At 31.9% G+C, this 14,924-nt stretch overlaps 4 protein-coding genes across 6 annotated transcripts; 1 reads left to right on the top strand and 3 right to left on the bottom strand.

The window, feature by feature from the left end:
* The first annotated feature begins 1,132 nt into the window (after positions 1-1,132).
* LOC128887857 (ribonuclease H2 subunit C) lies at positions 1,133-2,033 on the top strand. The gene is made up of 3 exons (XM_054144251.1): positions 1,133-1,406; positions 1,612-1,844; positions 1,909-2,033. The coding sequence occupies exons 1-3, from the start codon at positions 1,262-1,264 to the stop codon at positions 1,927-1,929; spliced, it is 399 nt and encodes a 132-aa protein (XP_054000226.1). The 5' UTR covers positions 1,133-1,261; the 3' UTR covers positions 1,930-2,033.
* Positions 2,034-2,177: 144 nt separating this feature from the next.
* On the bottom strand, positions 2,178-6,882 carry LOC128887851 (transmembrane channel-like protein 7). The gene is made up of 4 exons (XM_054144242.1): positions 6,494-6,882; positions 6,062-6,292; positions 5,740-5,981; positions 2,178-5,654 (listed from the first exon to the last, which is right to left on the bottom strand). Exons 2-4 carry the CDS (start codon positions 6,237-6,239, stop codon positions 3,750-3,752), a joined length of 2,325 nt encoding a protein of 774 aa, XP_054000217.1. The 5' UTR covers positions 6,240-6,292; positions 6,494-6,882; the 3' UTR covers positions 2,178-3,749.
* Positions 6,883-6,927: 45 nt separating this feature from the next.
* On the bottom strand, positions 6,928-9,983 carry LOC128887854 (protein FAM98B). Of its 3 annotated transcripts, XM_054144246.1 has the most exons (8): positions 9,883-9,983; positions 9,727-9,775; positions 9,190-9,556; positions 8,819-9,109; positions 8,456-8,754; positions 8,129-8,373; positions 7,781-8,044; positions 6,928-7,718 (listed from the first exon to the last, which is right to left on the bottom strand). In XM_054144246.1, exons 2-8 carry the CDS (start codon positions 9,762-9,764, stop codon positions 7,504-7,506), a joined length of 1,719 nt encoding a protein of 572 aa, XP_054000221.1. In that variant the 5' UTR covers positions 9,765-9,775; positions 9,883-9,983; the 3' UTR covers positions 6,928-7,503. The 3 variants fall into 3 exon arrangements, with proteins under 3 accessions (XP_054000221.1, XP_054000222.1, XP_054000223.1); XM_054144247.1 differs by lacking the exon at positions 9,883-9,983 and having other exon boundaries at positions 7,781-8,008; positions 9,727-9,876; XM_054144248.1 differs by lacking the exon at positions 9,883-9,983 and having other exon boundaries at positions 7,781-7,996; positions 9,727-9,876.
* Positions 9,984-10,560: 577 nt separating this feature from the next.
* On the bottom strand, positions 10,561-14,676 carry LOC128887853 (protein lines). The gene is made up of 2 exons (XM_054144245.1): positions 13,864-14,676; positions 10,561-13,694 (listed from the first exon to the last, which is right to left on the bottom strand). Exon 2 carries the CDS (start codon positions 13,512-13,514, stop codon positions 11,730-11,732), a length of 1,785 nt encoding a protein of 594 aa, XP_054000220.1. The 5' UTR covers positions 13,515-13,694; positions 13,864-14,676; the 3' UTR covers positions 10,561-11,729.
* Between the last annotated feature and the right edge of the window lie 248 nt (positions 14,677-14,924).

Genomic DNA, 14,924 nt, shown 5'->3' with positions numbered 1-14,924 from the left:
GCGCGTCGTGCGACGGTGGTAAATTTGCTCTCCCACTACAACTCCCCCCGTTTTGGCAAAGTGGGGATCATCCCCACTGCAGATGGTTCACATGTCCTGCGACAGTGGTCATGGTGCATTTAGGAGAGGGTAAGAGAGCAATTGAACCCCATGCTATGAGTAATTATTGTATATGCAAAGGTAAAAGTAAATAATGTTGTTAAATGATACTACAATAAACGAGAAAGGTTTTAGCTGTCGATATATACATGATCGTAGTATATGAATATACGTAATTGAACGATGATTTCAACGAAACTATATATTTTAATTTTGAATTCTGAAGTCAATGAACTTTTTCTTTGTTTTCTCTAACTGTGAGTGCATTTAAAATGTACTATGTTTGGTTTTAATTCTAGTGGCGCCATCGGTGGTAAAACGTCCAAGTTTGTATTGAAAATAGTTCCCACTGTTGCTAGTAGATGGCGTTACTAAATACAGGATCGATCATTAACATTGTATTAAATAAATATCCATAACAATAACTAAATATGACATCCAAACTAATATATAACTAAAACTAAAACTAAAAAGAAAAATAAAAACTAATTTAAAAAAATGTCATTGCGCCATCTAGCAGCAATAGTGTGAACTATTTTCGCTACCAACTTGGGCATTTTCTCACTGATGACGCCACTAATTAAATAGTCGATAATTATTCCTGCATTAAATAACTATTTATAAGAATGATAAATTTGACATATTAACTAATGTATTGTAGTGTTATAAAGCAAAGAATCGTATTACTTATGCATTTATGAAAAATAAAGAATCATTTTTTAAAATGTATCAGTGGCGCTATCTTATAAAAACGGTGGAAACTATTTTCACTACAAGCTTGGGCGTTTTCCCACCGACGACACCACTAGTATTAAAACCAATATTATTACACTTTGAATAAAGCCAAGCCAAATATTATTATTATTCTATAATTGTTACCATGTTTGGGAGGGAAAAATTTGTAAGCTCACGTAATATACACAGATATGAAAAATACATTGAATATGTATGATCATGTCATAATGTTATGATAAATTGCAGGGAAATATTAATTGTTCACCATCATAAACTGAATTTTACCTACGAATCCATAATAAATACAGTTTTTAAATAATTGAATTTCATTTCTGTCATAATTTAAGTAAAAAATAGGTCTAAAAATCGAACACATTCCCGCCTGAAATGTATATTTAACTATATATATCGCTATTTCCGTTTCAACATGGCTATTCGTTTACATATGAAGCATGATTTGTCTGAAGCAAAAGAGAATGTGTTGCATTTAATGCCATGCAAGATTAACGGTGACGAGTCAGCGAATGTTTCCTCTTATTTTACACCGTATATTCGAAAAATTGACGATGAACGTAAGTTTGTTAAATGTAGACTTTTCTTTAGTGTAACTTGGCATTTATATACAAATATAATTCTCCAAACAATATCTTCGAATAGTATAAATACAGAAACACTGTGTTCATGTCAACAATTGAGGGATCATAAACTCTTTTTTTGAGAATTATATCATTGCTCTAAAGAAGTTTAAGGTTAAAATAGGAATTATTTTCTCTACAGATTATAATTCTTCATTTCGTGGATATCCACTTCAAGGCAAAAAGATAACAATACCTTCAGGATACAAAGGAATTACGTTTCTTGAACACAAAAAACCTGAAGTGGAAAATGTAGAACGCAATTTGTATTCGACAGGAACATTTTCATATTTTACATATTGGAATTATGATAAACTACCATCCAAGAATGATGCTTTAGCAGCAGCAATCGATTGGATTGACATTGCTGAAGCAGTAAGTTGCCAAGTAATGATAAAATCAAATGTTCTAATTAATTAATTGTTACATCTTCTTTCAGCTACATTCTACAGAGCCATAATTAAAATCATGAATCCCAACATAAGATATTATTATTGTAATTAAGTTTGTAATGATTTTTGTATTTTGATATAAAGAAAAACGAAAATAAATATTTTATATATATATTATAGTTTATTAACCATATTTTATATCATGAGCATATATTTTGTCGTACATAACAGACATCTTATAATTCCTTATGAAATATGTAAACATCGCAAATGATCTTTGGTTTAATTAGGAAAGCTGTTTCAAAAGTGCGCAGTCTTTTATAGGATAAATAGTACATTTGAAATTCGTTTTCTTATTTTTGTAAATATATAAAAGTTGCAATTAAGATGTAAGCATTATTTATCATTATTTTAGCACAGAAAATTTTTCCTTGTTATATGTGATACTGCTAAATATACTATACATATCTATTTTTTAATATTGATTTTAATGACATTAGAAATAGAATATTAATTATAAATTAACACTCAATGGAATATGGTTTTTAGTAAAAGTTATCTTCGTGTAATATTAAATAGCTGCTTGTTTATGGTCATGTTTGTATAAAATTCATATAAAATGCATTTGTTGAAACTATGTAAAGTACATTGGCAGTCCTACAAATTTGTAATGATTATTTGTAAGAAATATTGCATACATGCGTAGTTCCTACCATCATTTTTTATACATGCATATACGTACATAAATAGAAAAGTTAAGATAATTTTGTTTTCATGTACAATGGCAGTATTTAAAGATAAAAGAACCTTTCTCTCCAATGCCACAGAATGATATACTTCAAAATAAAAACCATCCAAAAGTTTCTCCTATTAATGTAACATTTGTAAATGTACCTCAAAAGAGGTATTAAATACGTTTTGGTATATAACAATACTAAAAATCACCTCAAAGTTATAAAACTTTAAATAAAAATCATTATAAAAAAATAACAGTGCTTAAAAACAAGTCTATAATATGAATTAAAATACTTTTGGTGAACGAGTACTGTAGTATACATTTATCGAATATTTCACTATAAAATATGTTCTTACTCCTAAAGGTTTTCTTCTGATCACCCTACAAGACCTATTTACAACTGCATTACATTTCTAATACTCAGCTAATCTAAAAATATGTCCACCATATATCACTTCACTTCATGTTAGCAAAAGCACCCTAATGTTCGTTTATAAAATTAAGAAGTGAGTTAATGATATTTCGTGTCGCTAGTAAAACAAAGAAAATCACATTATTCTAAACATCGTTTTGTCAAGAAGTCATTTTGAAAGAAATATTCTTATATTGGTGCTACTATTCCATTTAGATGCATCTTAAAGTACTAAAATTACATATACATAATAAATAATTTGCAATTTGTTCTACTATTGCACAATGTTTGTTTTGTACCCTGATTTTTTAGGTGTGCCTCGTTTATCATAGTTGGGATTACTACTGAAATTAAAATATATATACTCATTGTTTAAAGTGACAAAACTTGGTAAGAATTGTTTGGCAGTAAACATGGTAAGTTTAAATGCAAAATCTGTTCTTATAACATAAAGTACATGTAAAACTCCTTATATTGTCCATATTGGCAATTTTTTCATAACCCTGTATCAAAGTTATCCTTTAATTAAATACTATATAATTATACTAGCACAAATATTTTTGATCTGTCTAATTCAGTACATAAAAAAAGAAGTTGAATAATTTTACTATCACACAACAAGTCAACATAAGTCTGACAAATTTCAGTAATTTGTATGTAGCTTATAATTAATTGTATTATACATATATTAAATTTGTGCGCTTTTAAAATTGCTACTTAAAAATTATTTGTAAATCTGATTATGAAAATGTGCCTAATTCATTTGTTTGTTCTTGATGGTACTTGTTTTGGTCTTGTTGCTGTTTAATAAAAGCACTCAATCTGTTAAGCAAAAATTGCTTATCATGACCTTCTAGTACCAACTGATTCTTTAAAACTGTAACCATGTGCTGGTTTGCTACTGATACTGCGTAATAATAATATAGAAGTAGTATAAGGACTATAAAAGCTGGTAGACCAAATCCAGCAGTGCCAAGGAAATACAAAATCGACTGAAGCCAATCTGGGAACTGTGAGAACATTAAAATCAGTAAACTCCATACAGATTGAAAACCTCTGAATGGGCCACAAGATTTTGATGGCATTATTTCTGCAATAGAATAACCAACTGGGATCGTACACAAAATGAAAGAAATTAATAAAATAAACATAAAAAGTGAATGTGATTTGCTTGCTCTATAAATTTTACTTGATGGAGTACTGTTTACCAGACAAGTAAATTTCTTGATATAAAATAACAAAAAAGTACCAACTACTGTGACTAATGGCAATAAAGGTGCAAAAAAGCAACCAAGCCAACAAATAGTCTGTAAATAAACAACATCTAACACATGCTTAGGTAAATCAAATTCTTGCTCTCCAAAGAATCGTAGCACTTTGTTTTCTGTATGCTTTGCTATTAACGATCTAGGGAAATTAACGAAAAACGTCATGATAAACTGGAGAAAAATATCAGTAATGTAAAGCTTGAAAAATTGTTGACCAACAAATGTTTCCCAACACAATGGCCGTCGACTAGCAGTATTAGTACACTCGTTGTCCGGTATTTCGTTTGCAATTAATCTGTAAAATGATGCGAGTAGAACACCGAGAGCAGAAAGCCGTAAGAATATAGTTCTGAAAAGAGTTATGCGTATAACGAATGCTGGACTATAATTCTCTAGAGTTACTAAGTATCGAAATAGAAATGGTACTGCAAAATTTAAAGCGACGATACATGTATATGGAAGAAACTCGAAAAATAACTGAGCGATTTTGCTTAATGATACATATCCTACAGTGTAACTTTGAACTGCATGCTGTGAGACTTGATCGAACGAAAATTCAAATACGTAATAAATAAATGTGCCACAACCGCATAATACTGCCAGAACAATTAAATTAATGAACAAACGCATAATAACGTATTTCGTTTTCTCTTCTCTTGTTCGATTTTGTCTTTCCTCCTCCAATCTTTCAGTCTCTAAAAATCCTTTCATCTCGTTATATAATGCTTTATGTTTTACAGCTGCAGACTTTTCGTTATGTATACAGTAATCCCAACCACCAAAAATTAAATTGCAATATTTATAAAATTGACCTTCGTTTTCCACGACTCTCTGTTTAAAGCCTTTAGCGGCTGACTTAACAATCGCTACCAAACTAAGAATGAATATACCGATGGTAGCGCAAATATAAGATAATGGTAAATTATAAAACATACCAGAGGTATCGTAAGAAATACGAGTGTACGCGCCGTAAAACAATAAAGTGTATTCTAAAATACCAGAGCCCTGTACAATATCTGTTAAACTGCTACTTCCCTCAGTTATATTCCAATACGCCTCTGAACAACAAGATATGCTGTGACTGTTGTTAGAATTTATGCACGACTCTTCTTCCGGCACGTCGAATAATATTGCGGGTAATACGATAAATAAGAACATAACCGAGAATAAAAGAACATTAAGATACATCAACCACTTGATGAATAAAAAGTATGCTACTATCCCCATTCCAAAATTTCCTCCAATCGTTTTAAGGCTATCATTCCACAGTTCCAGTTTCGAATATGCTTCCTTCATTCTGATGCGAAATTGTTGCCAAGCTTTCCTTCTTTGCCATTTCAATTGTTCAAAACCTTGCAACCTCAATTTTGTAGCACTCTGAAATCCATGGCATTTGTATTAGTTTATTTTAATTGTATGTATTTTAATTTATTCTTTTATCATTATATTTTTTTTAACATACTTGTAACTGATTCTTCAATTGTATCTTTTGTGCCATGCACACAGGCATAGCCTTGATTTGCATTATTTCTTCCCAAGTGCGTTCTTCGTTAGATAGATTTTCAGACAAGTCTGGTAACATAGACACAGCAGCATCATGGATATTTGTTGACATACGCCTGGATGTAGTTGTACCTCGAGATCTTGTACTAGTGCGTCTTCTCAATGTTGTCTTGGTATCATTACGTATTCGCTTAGCTGTAGCTGTTAGGAAAAGATATTGACATATTAATTTATTTGTAATATTTATTATTTAAAAAGACTTACAATATTGTAATACCTACCAACACGGGACTTTTTACTTGGTAGCAGGGTGGCTATATGAGAAGGATCCCTTTGTAACACTTGCTGTAAATCTGCCTCAATAGCTGCAGGGTAACTTTCCTGATAAAATTCAGCACCGGCCTCTTCCCAGCCTTGCCCCCTGTCGCAAGCACGTTTTTTCCGTTCTCCACCAGACATCCTTCTTTTGTATTGACACTTGCAATTATATACGTATAACTTTCTTCAGAAACCTTTGTTGCAAAAATTTAAATAGACATTATTCTAACATCTTTGTATGATTATTTGTCTCAATAATTCTTTAAGTAGACATTTAATATCACATACACGCATTTACAGATGATGTATACATGTGTCTAACAACAATCATTAATTCAAATAACAAACTATAAAATTACGAATATATTGATACATACACATTCGTGTATATTTACCTGAGATAAATCATTCGATCAAGTATCCTGCAAGTGCGTCATTGCTCGATGACACATATTTTCCTTTTATACTGATCAATAACAATGCTTATAAAAAAATAACGCTTTGATGAACAAAATACCGACGTTTACAACTCGAATGACACATAGATTACACCGTTTTGTAAACTGTGACGTATTTAGAGGTTGCGCGAAATGTTTAAACGATATATTAAATCACATCAACGTTAAATTCAACATTTTCGTATATCGAAACTTTTGATTTTCGAAGACGAATAAAGCAGAATAAACACGGCAATTCATCCAAAAAACACTTATCGGCATTTTGTTTTCGCATATATCAAATTCGTTGTAGTCCACAGACGGCTGATAAGAGAACACTGAGGCATAAACTAAAAGGAGTGTAGGGGGTACTGTTCTAGTCACAGCTGACATCGAATTAAAAAAATTATTTTATTACTGTACAACTATAAATTGTTGAGATTACAATTAAAATTATTATTCAGCAGGTAAAAGATACAGAAATTGTTCAAAAATTTGTTTTTATATGGTTTTTGGTATGTACATTCATACAGAATATAAATCAATACATAATTACTAATAATACATAATCACAATTTATGTTTAGTAAAATATTTTATACAATTAATTAAAATGATTAATTTTATAACCCTAGACACATTACATGACAGAAACTGTTAATTTCAATAGATTCAGTACTCTTTCATAATACAAAAAATTCATATTTACAAATTGCAAGTACAAATACTTAACCAGAATGAAACTAAGCAGTCTAAAATATGCGTTCATAAATAATGATTGTAATTTCTATGAAACAATATAATTTATATATATTGAAAATAGTATCGTAATCTTTAATTTATTTTTAATTTAGAACTATCACACTGAATTACTTTATATCTCGTATAGTACCTATTTAAATGTATGGCATGAAGTATATAAACAATTAAGCGTCAATATGTGATGTAGAAGTTAATATCATCGTATTCTTAGTATTGTCGTCCTCCTCTACCTCTGCCACGGTTATATCCACCGCGTTGATAGTTATCTGTGCTAGAATTATTTCCTTGATTCCATCCTCCTTGAACTCTACCGCCTCTACCTCCGCCGCTGGAACCACCTCCTTGATATTGTTGTCCACGTTGATTGTCTGATTGTGAACCAGAGCTTGCATTGCTTGGGTAACAGTATCGATGACCACTTCCTGAATATTAAATCAATAATTTGAAATCTTCTGTCCTCATATTTTTTTTTTAAAGTCATTACCTCCGCTATCTTTGTTTTCTCCGCCGTAACTATTATTTCCACCTTGTCCTCTATAATTTCCTCCTTGTCCGCCGCCATAATTTCCTCCTTGGCCTCCTCCATAATTTCCTCCTTGGCCTCCTCCATAGTTTCCTCCTTGACCTCCTCCATAGTTTCCTCCTTGACTTCCTCCATAGTTTCCTCCTTGGCCTCCTCCATAGTTTCCTCCTTGGCCTCCTCCATATCCACCTCCTTGACCACCCCCATACCCTCCCCCTTGACCTGCTCCATATCCACCTCCTTGACCACCCCCATATCCACCTCCTTGTCCACTCCCATAGTTTCCTCCTTTTCCTCCTCCATATCCACTTCTTTGACCACCTCCATGCCCTCCATATCCTCCTCCGTGTTTTCCTCCATGTCCTCCTCCTTGTCCACCAAATCCACCGCTATTAGAGGAATAATTCGAACTCTGAGATCCACTGTCTCCAAAACTACCACCACCTCCATATGATCCATGTTTTTGACCTCCTCTATTATCATTAGAAAAAGATGCATTAGATCCACCTCCTCCGCGTCCTCTGTAACCACCTCCTCCTCCTCCTCGACCTCCACTGAAATAAAAATATCGCGAACGTATATACATTTATTCCAAATTTTTTTTTTCTAAAATTATTTTTGTTACTTTCGACTAACCCAGAAGTTGTAGGTCCTTGTACTCTATCTTTCTGCCATGGTGGCATTTCAGGTGGTGGTGGTTCTTGTTCATATGGTCTTCCACCTCTATCTGGTACTGTTCCAATGATAACCGAATTAATTTCGCTTCGAGTATTTTTCCTAACGCTCGCATTGCTTGTTTTCTCCATTAACGCAATGTCGTCTCTTGCGGCTAATAAATCAGCAAATGTAATATCGGGTTCTGCGCTTAAAAATTTCCTAGTGTCCTCGTATTGTTTATTTATTTCAGTTTCTCGACATTTGACCCTGTCTGACCACTACATACAAAAATAAAAAAACGTAAATGCCTTCATTTACATTAAACTATTTATTTATACTCACCAGAAATGATTGTACTGTTACGTCGAGTCGTTTAAGTAACATATCGCGACGCATTCTATATTCGTCATGTAACTCTTGTTGTAGAAGTTGAAGATCTTTCCATTCCCTTTCTGTGAATTCTGTAGTAATTAATGGTTGACCTACAAGTTCAGGTGGTACTTTTTTTAACACTTCAGTTAGCTTGCCTTCCAGTCTTGTAAAAAGCTTTTCAACAGTAATATCATCTGGTGGTTTCCCAAAATTTAATGCTATTAACATGTCTTTCAGATCTTTGGCTGTGTCACTCTCCTCCTGCAAATAATATGGGTCATATTATTAAAAAACCTGTAAGTATAGATCATCTTGATCTTATTTTTGTAATAGAAACTTACAACATCAACATCCATGGAATTAGAGGTCTTATGTTTTTGAAATTCTAGTAATCTAGAAGTCTTTAATTCTGCTCCCAGAAAATCTAATAAAATGTACCTATTTTCTTTACTTCCCAATCGGTTATTGGCATTACCAGACATTAGGGATTCATTCACACATCCTAATTCTTTTAAGAAACAGTTTAATTCTAATAGGAAAGAGCTAGAATCTTCCGGTGACATTGTTGGATGAACAGTTTCATCCATCTCATAAAGTATTGCAATTTCATTTGTCAACCATGCTACAAGTTTTGTAAATTGTGGCGATTTTGGGCCCTGTTTTAAGGCCGCTGTAAATTTATTTGGATCTGTTAACTCTCCATTGTACCTAAATAATAGTAAATTTCGTCAAATGTTAAGATTATATACAAATTTCATATTTAAAATATTAAGATTAACGAATAAATTTGTGTTATTTATGTAAGTTCATCTAGACGTTAAATTTCTTTTAAAAGTTATTAAAGGTTCAGTATTAGACTATAACCTCGAACTGCTTACCCAAGTTTCTGCAATTTATCCAACAATTTGAGTTCCATTTTGAAGAGTCCTTTGATAAATAACTAAACTTAATTATTACTAATTATAAAATTCATCAATAAAGTAAAAATAAAACATACTTACAATGAAAATGTAGAAAAATGAAGTGTAACGTACTTTCTTACCGTATGCAAACGTATGTGTCGTAACTGTATTGATGTGTATGTGCTGTCATGCCAGTCATGCGGTCATGTACAGTACCACACTTGATCACAGACATACTACTTCAGATCTATAGATCATGTAAAATATATAAGCTAAACTGAAAAAAAAATTTTTAGATTTCCATGGTTCTTTAAACTATATATGATTACAAACTTATTATGAGAAGAAACAATGAAATATACAAAAAGATTATACTATTCGTCTTACCTTTTATTTTTGTAATTTTTATGAAATAAATCATAAAAAGTAGGATTTCTAACAACTTCTATTATTAGTTTTTCTATGATTGTCATAGAAATGCAAATTTAAAATGCTGAACAATATTATTTAGTAACTAATAACTCGTTCGAATAGTTGATCCGACTATAAATAATTTAAAAAGAAAAAAATATAATCAATTATTCTTACATTTAAAAAGAAATAGAAAATAAATGTATACCAGAAATAATAAATTACATACATTACATTATCTCCGAATATATAATTTATGATTTACATTGTCATATTGCATAGTAAATTTACAATATGATTTATAACACAGCCTTCTCTTTTAGAATCGGTTGTGTTTATAATTTTTAATTTCTACCAGAAAATCCGCAATAGGAAGAATGAAATAAAATTACACCATGGTTATAAAAGTAAAAATATGTAGATTTTTAGTGTATTACGTGTATCATACTTACAAAGTTAATCTTAAACTAATGGATAATTAACATTACAATTGTTATGTACAAATATTTTAATTCGATGAAATATATCGAAATAGTCGTGGTAAATATTGTTTTCTGAACTTCCGACATAGAAGTAATTATTGCCATTTGGATTAAATAATTTATTAATACTGGCATAACTTTAAATGCCAATGATTCTCGTAATCATCGCCAGTAATTTTACATTTATATATTTCCAATATTATACAATATTGTTTATACAATGTTAATAAATCATACAAATATGATATGTTTCATCTTAATAAACATTATTGAATTTTACACCTGCTTTTAAGTACATGGACAAAATAAAAAAATGTGACAAATTTATTTATAGATTTTGTTAACAAATGATAAAATTAGATATTTTACTAGTATCTTCAGCATAACATTGAAAAAGCAATTTTATAATTTAATACCCTGCACTTTTATAATACAGAAATTGAAAACTTCCGTAAGCATTGTGAGTTTTTGTAAAAGTTTTTCAAAAGTTACATATGTCCCTTAAAATATAATAAAATAATGTACACAAAAACCTATTTAATACATATTATTGTGCACATCAGAATTCAGTTTACAGGACTCTAATTGACTGGCAACTTGTACATTTAGTTAGATGTATACACATAAATATTATTCTAATATACATTTAAATTTACTTCTAATGGTGCTTTGGCAAATAAATTTTCATAGCACCATAAAAGTGCAATTTCATCGTGAAGCATGTAATTTTAGCTAACTTTTGTACTACTTCAACCCATTTATACTTCAACCATGAAATGCAAAATATTAATTTTTGTCGGTAGAAATTCAATAATATTTCTGAATGAAAACAATTTTGCTAAATATAATAAATAAAAATGTTTTTCTTTCATTTCTATAATATTAATCTACATATTCAATATTACACAAGTCAGTAGCTTAATTCAGTCATTTTTTCAAAATGAAGTTAACGAGGCTGTACAATTTTGTAATATTTTCTGACTGATAAAATCGGTCAGTTGACAAATTTTTGTATTCTTACAGTTTGTACATATCAATCTAAAAAACCTGAATTTTGAATTTCACGCTTATCATACAATCGAATAATTAATTCTCTATATTGCCTTCATAGAAGGACTCACATTTTTCTAACAAACGTAGAACTGGATTTATGTTATAAGGAAACAAAGCCTTAGATACTAATCTATCAATTGCTAAACGAAGTCTTATCAATATTGTCATGGTGTTGTCTAGCTCTCTTCCACAACAAGAAACAAACTCTGTCCAGTTTCTTTTAACATATTTCAAGAATCTCAATAAGTATAATAAGAAACAGGTTTCGTTGCTAACGAGTAAATCTAGAAGAACGTCTGGATCATGTGATACAGCATGTACAAATTGAATAAAAGTTAGAGTTGGACTGAGCATGTGACCAAGATCGTTTTGTGGAGGTCCTCTATAAAATAGGCCAACAGCTACATCCAAACAACACACCATTCCTTCAATCAGAAAGTCATCTTGATCGTGGAACATTTGTACAACCCACTGGGATAAAGGCATTTCAGGATGAAATGGCATTAATGTTTTTACACACTGATCCAGTTGTCGTAAAACTTCTCTTATGCTTCTTTCAATAACTGCCATATCAGCATCAAGATCCTCTGCTTCAGAACCCAGGGAGGAGTCACTAGAATCGCTGCGTGTCTCTTTAACAGTCACGGCAACACCTTTTAGAACTAAAAGCACGATCTTTTGCAAAAGAGGACGATCACCTTCTCCTGAACCTCCTCCAAATCTTCCAGAACCATGTCGATATGGTAAAGCATCTAATAATCTCCAATCTTTTACGGCACGCACAATGAAGTGTGCAAGAGAGCAAGGCTCGTCTGGAAGTACATCTTGCAATGCCAATGTGCTTCCATAACATAATACTTCGTTAAATAATCCAAGTAGATGTCTCCAAATCACACCAGGAACATTGGCATTCAAAAGTACAACCAGATTATCTAACTGAGAATAAAAAAGCTTGGTGTCAATGACAGACAAATTAGCTTTTACGGAAATAATTGACTCCCACAAATCAAGAAATGTGATAACAGCTGATTCGTGTTGAGGTGTGTACGAGCTCAGAATGGCATCGAATTTTGATACTAATATAGTCCATTTAGATTCTAATGCTTTCACGCACATCGCTTTTACTGGTGTACTATCAAAACTTTCTGCATCTGAAATTGTTATCGTATTACAATGTGTTGGTTGTGTTATACTATCTGTATCCTCAAGGGGATGAACACTGCAGTCCTTATGCTCTACAACTCTTTTTACAACATCCAAAGTGAACAACATTTGACTTGGAGAATGAGTATTCACCAAAGATTGCGTAAGTCTCTCTAACCAAGCCGTATCAATATTTTCCTTTGTTACAATAAAAAAAGATGCAAGAACTCTACTAGCAGTAAACGATATGAATTTGTTTGTTGTACACGATAGGTCAATTATTTGATCTATAATGCCATGCTCGTTTCGCGCCAGCGCATCACAAACATCTACCACTCTTCTACACATTAAACCTCTGGTGTTTTGCTTGATAGCCAAATCAAACAGAAGCTGTAAAGCGCTTAGAAATTCTAAAGTTTGATCAGGTCCCCACTCTGATAATAACGAAGATCGAAAACTGCCATCAGCTGCTTCCACAGTAGCACTAGTGAACGGTTTGCGCAAACTGCTCTCAGGTATGTTACATAAGCATTGTGCCAACAGGCTATTCTGAAGCTGCTCGATATCCGATAACGTATTCCTCTCGACATCATTATTTTCAATGCGTTGTTTTTTCTTCGCTGGTTCCTCCATCGTGTTGTTAGGAGGACAACAATAACAGTGCCAAAGCACCATTAGCAGCACTATACTTGCTGCTTTCTGTTCTTGGTCCGCAATGTTCTTTCATCAGGTAATCTTCATAATACGTACAATGTGCCAATGAACAAAATACCATATAAATAATGGATGTGACACAGCATACATTAGCTTATTGTATTTATGTAAGCCATAAATATTTCAGCAAATACAATGTACCTGTATTGACAACAACAAAAATTTCATAGGTACATAATACTTGCTTGTTATAAAATAATTTTTCAGATCGAAAAATGTGATAATAATTCGAAAATTTTGTCGAGTGATACTCTGAATAAATTATGATAACAGTAATAATATCAAAATAGATAACAATATTACAACTTACGCAAACAATTGGTTCACGCTTTAAATTTCGACACTTTGCGGATGTATGCAAAAATGTACATGTATATGTTTACATATTCATTCGTACAAAGATGTACACATATATTCGTCCTGCGTCGATTAATCGATCAATTAATGCACGACATCCTCTTAATTGGTTTCAAATTGCATTCTTTTCCAGATATGTTCGTAAAATACCAAGCATGAAGTGTTTAACACAGGTTGCACATGTAATATATAAACCGACGCTTGCTGATGCGATAATTTACACAGAAAAAGATTCTCTGCCGATACTTCGACGGACAGTTAAATATATCAGATGTATATCGGAGAGCACTCTTTCAGAGTTACACCGTGTTTCACTACTTAAACAGTGTAAATATATTATTGTTTGTGCCCGAAGAATTTCTTTTGACTAGGAAGTGACAGAGCACTCGACCACTTTGCCCTGTTGCCACGTATACATGCTACCGAGTAAAAATAAGAAATACGGTTTTAAATCGTTTAACCGTGAATGTATCCCCGTAAAACAGTTCATATCTTATGTCAAGCGGTAAAATGTTAATCCGATAATGCGTAAGACACGAATTTTTCATGTTTATTACGTATTTTTCGGGTGGCATCATGCAGAGCTGCGTAACACAGTAGCTCCTCCTCGCACATTCCACAATGTACTGAGTACGAATTATTCGAATTACTTGATCAATTGCATTGTAATTGCGATCAATCCTCGTTAAATATTCCGTAAACGACTATCCTAAGATTTTTCTTAATAAAAGTAGTCGAAATCAAAAAATCGTGTAATAAATAGACGAGATGATCGGCAACTCTGCATCGACTACAGCGCCACGCAGTTTGTGTATGTTTGTCGTGTAATTGGTATTTTAATGATTCGTCTAGTTCACGCCTAATTATCTTTTATATTTTGTACAGATATACCAGCAGGAAAACATTTTAAAAATATCTAGTAGTATAAAATATTGCTATATTTATTTAATACGAACAAAGTATAACAATACTGATATTGCATAGTCAAATTCATATTTTCTAAAAGTAGATTCT

The sequence above is a fragment of the Hylaeus anthracinus genome, unplaced genomic scaffold (assembly GCF_026225885.1).
Source record: "Hylaeus anthracinus isolate JK02 unplaced genomic scaffold, UHH_iyHylAnth1.0_haploid 11989, whole genome shotgun sequence".
NCBI classification, from domain to species: Eukaryota; Metazoa; Arthropoda; class Insecta; order Hymenoptera; family Colletidae; genus Hylaeus; species Hylaeus anthracinus.
This window is presented reverse-complemented; position numbering and strand designations above follow the sequence as displayed.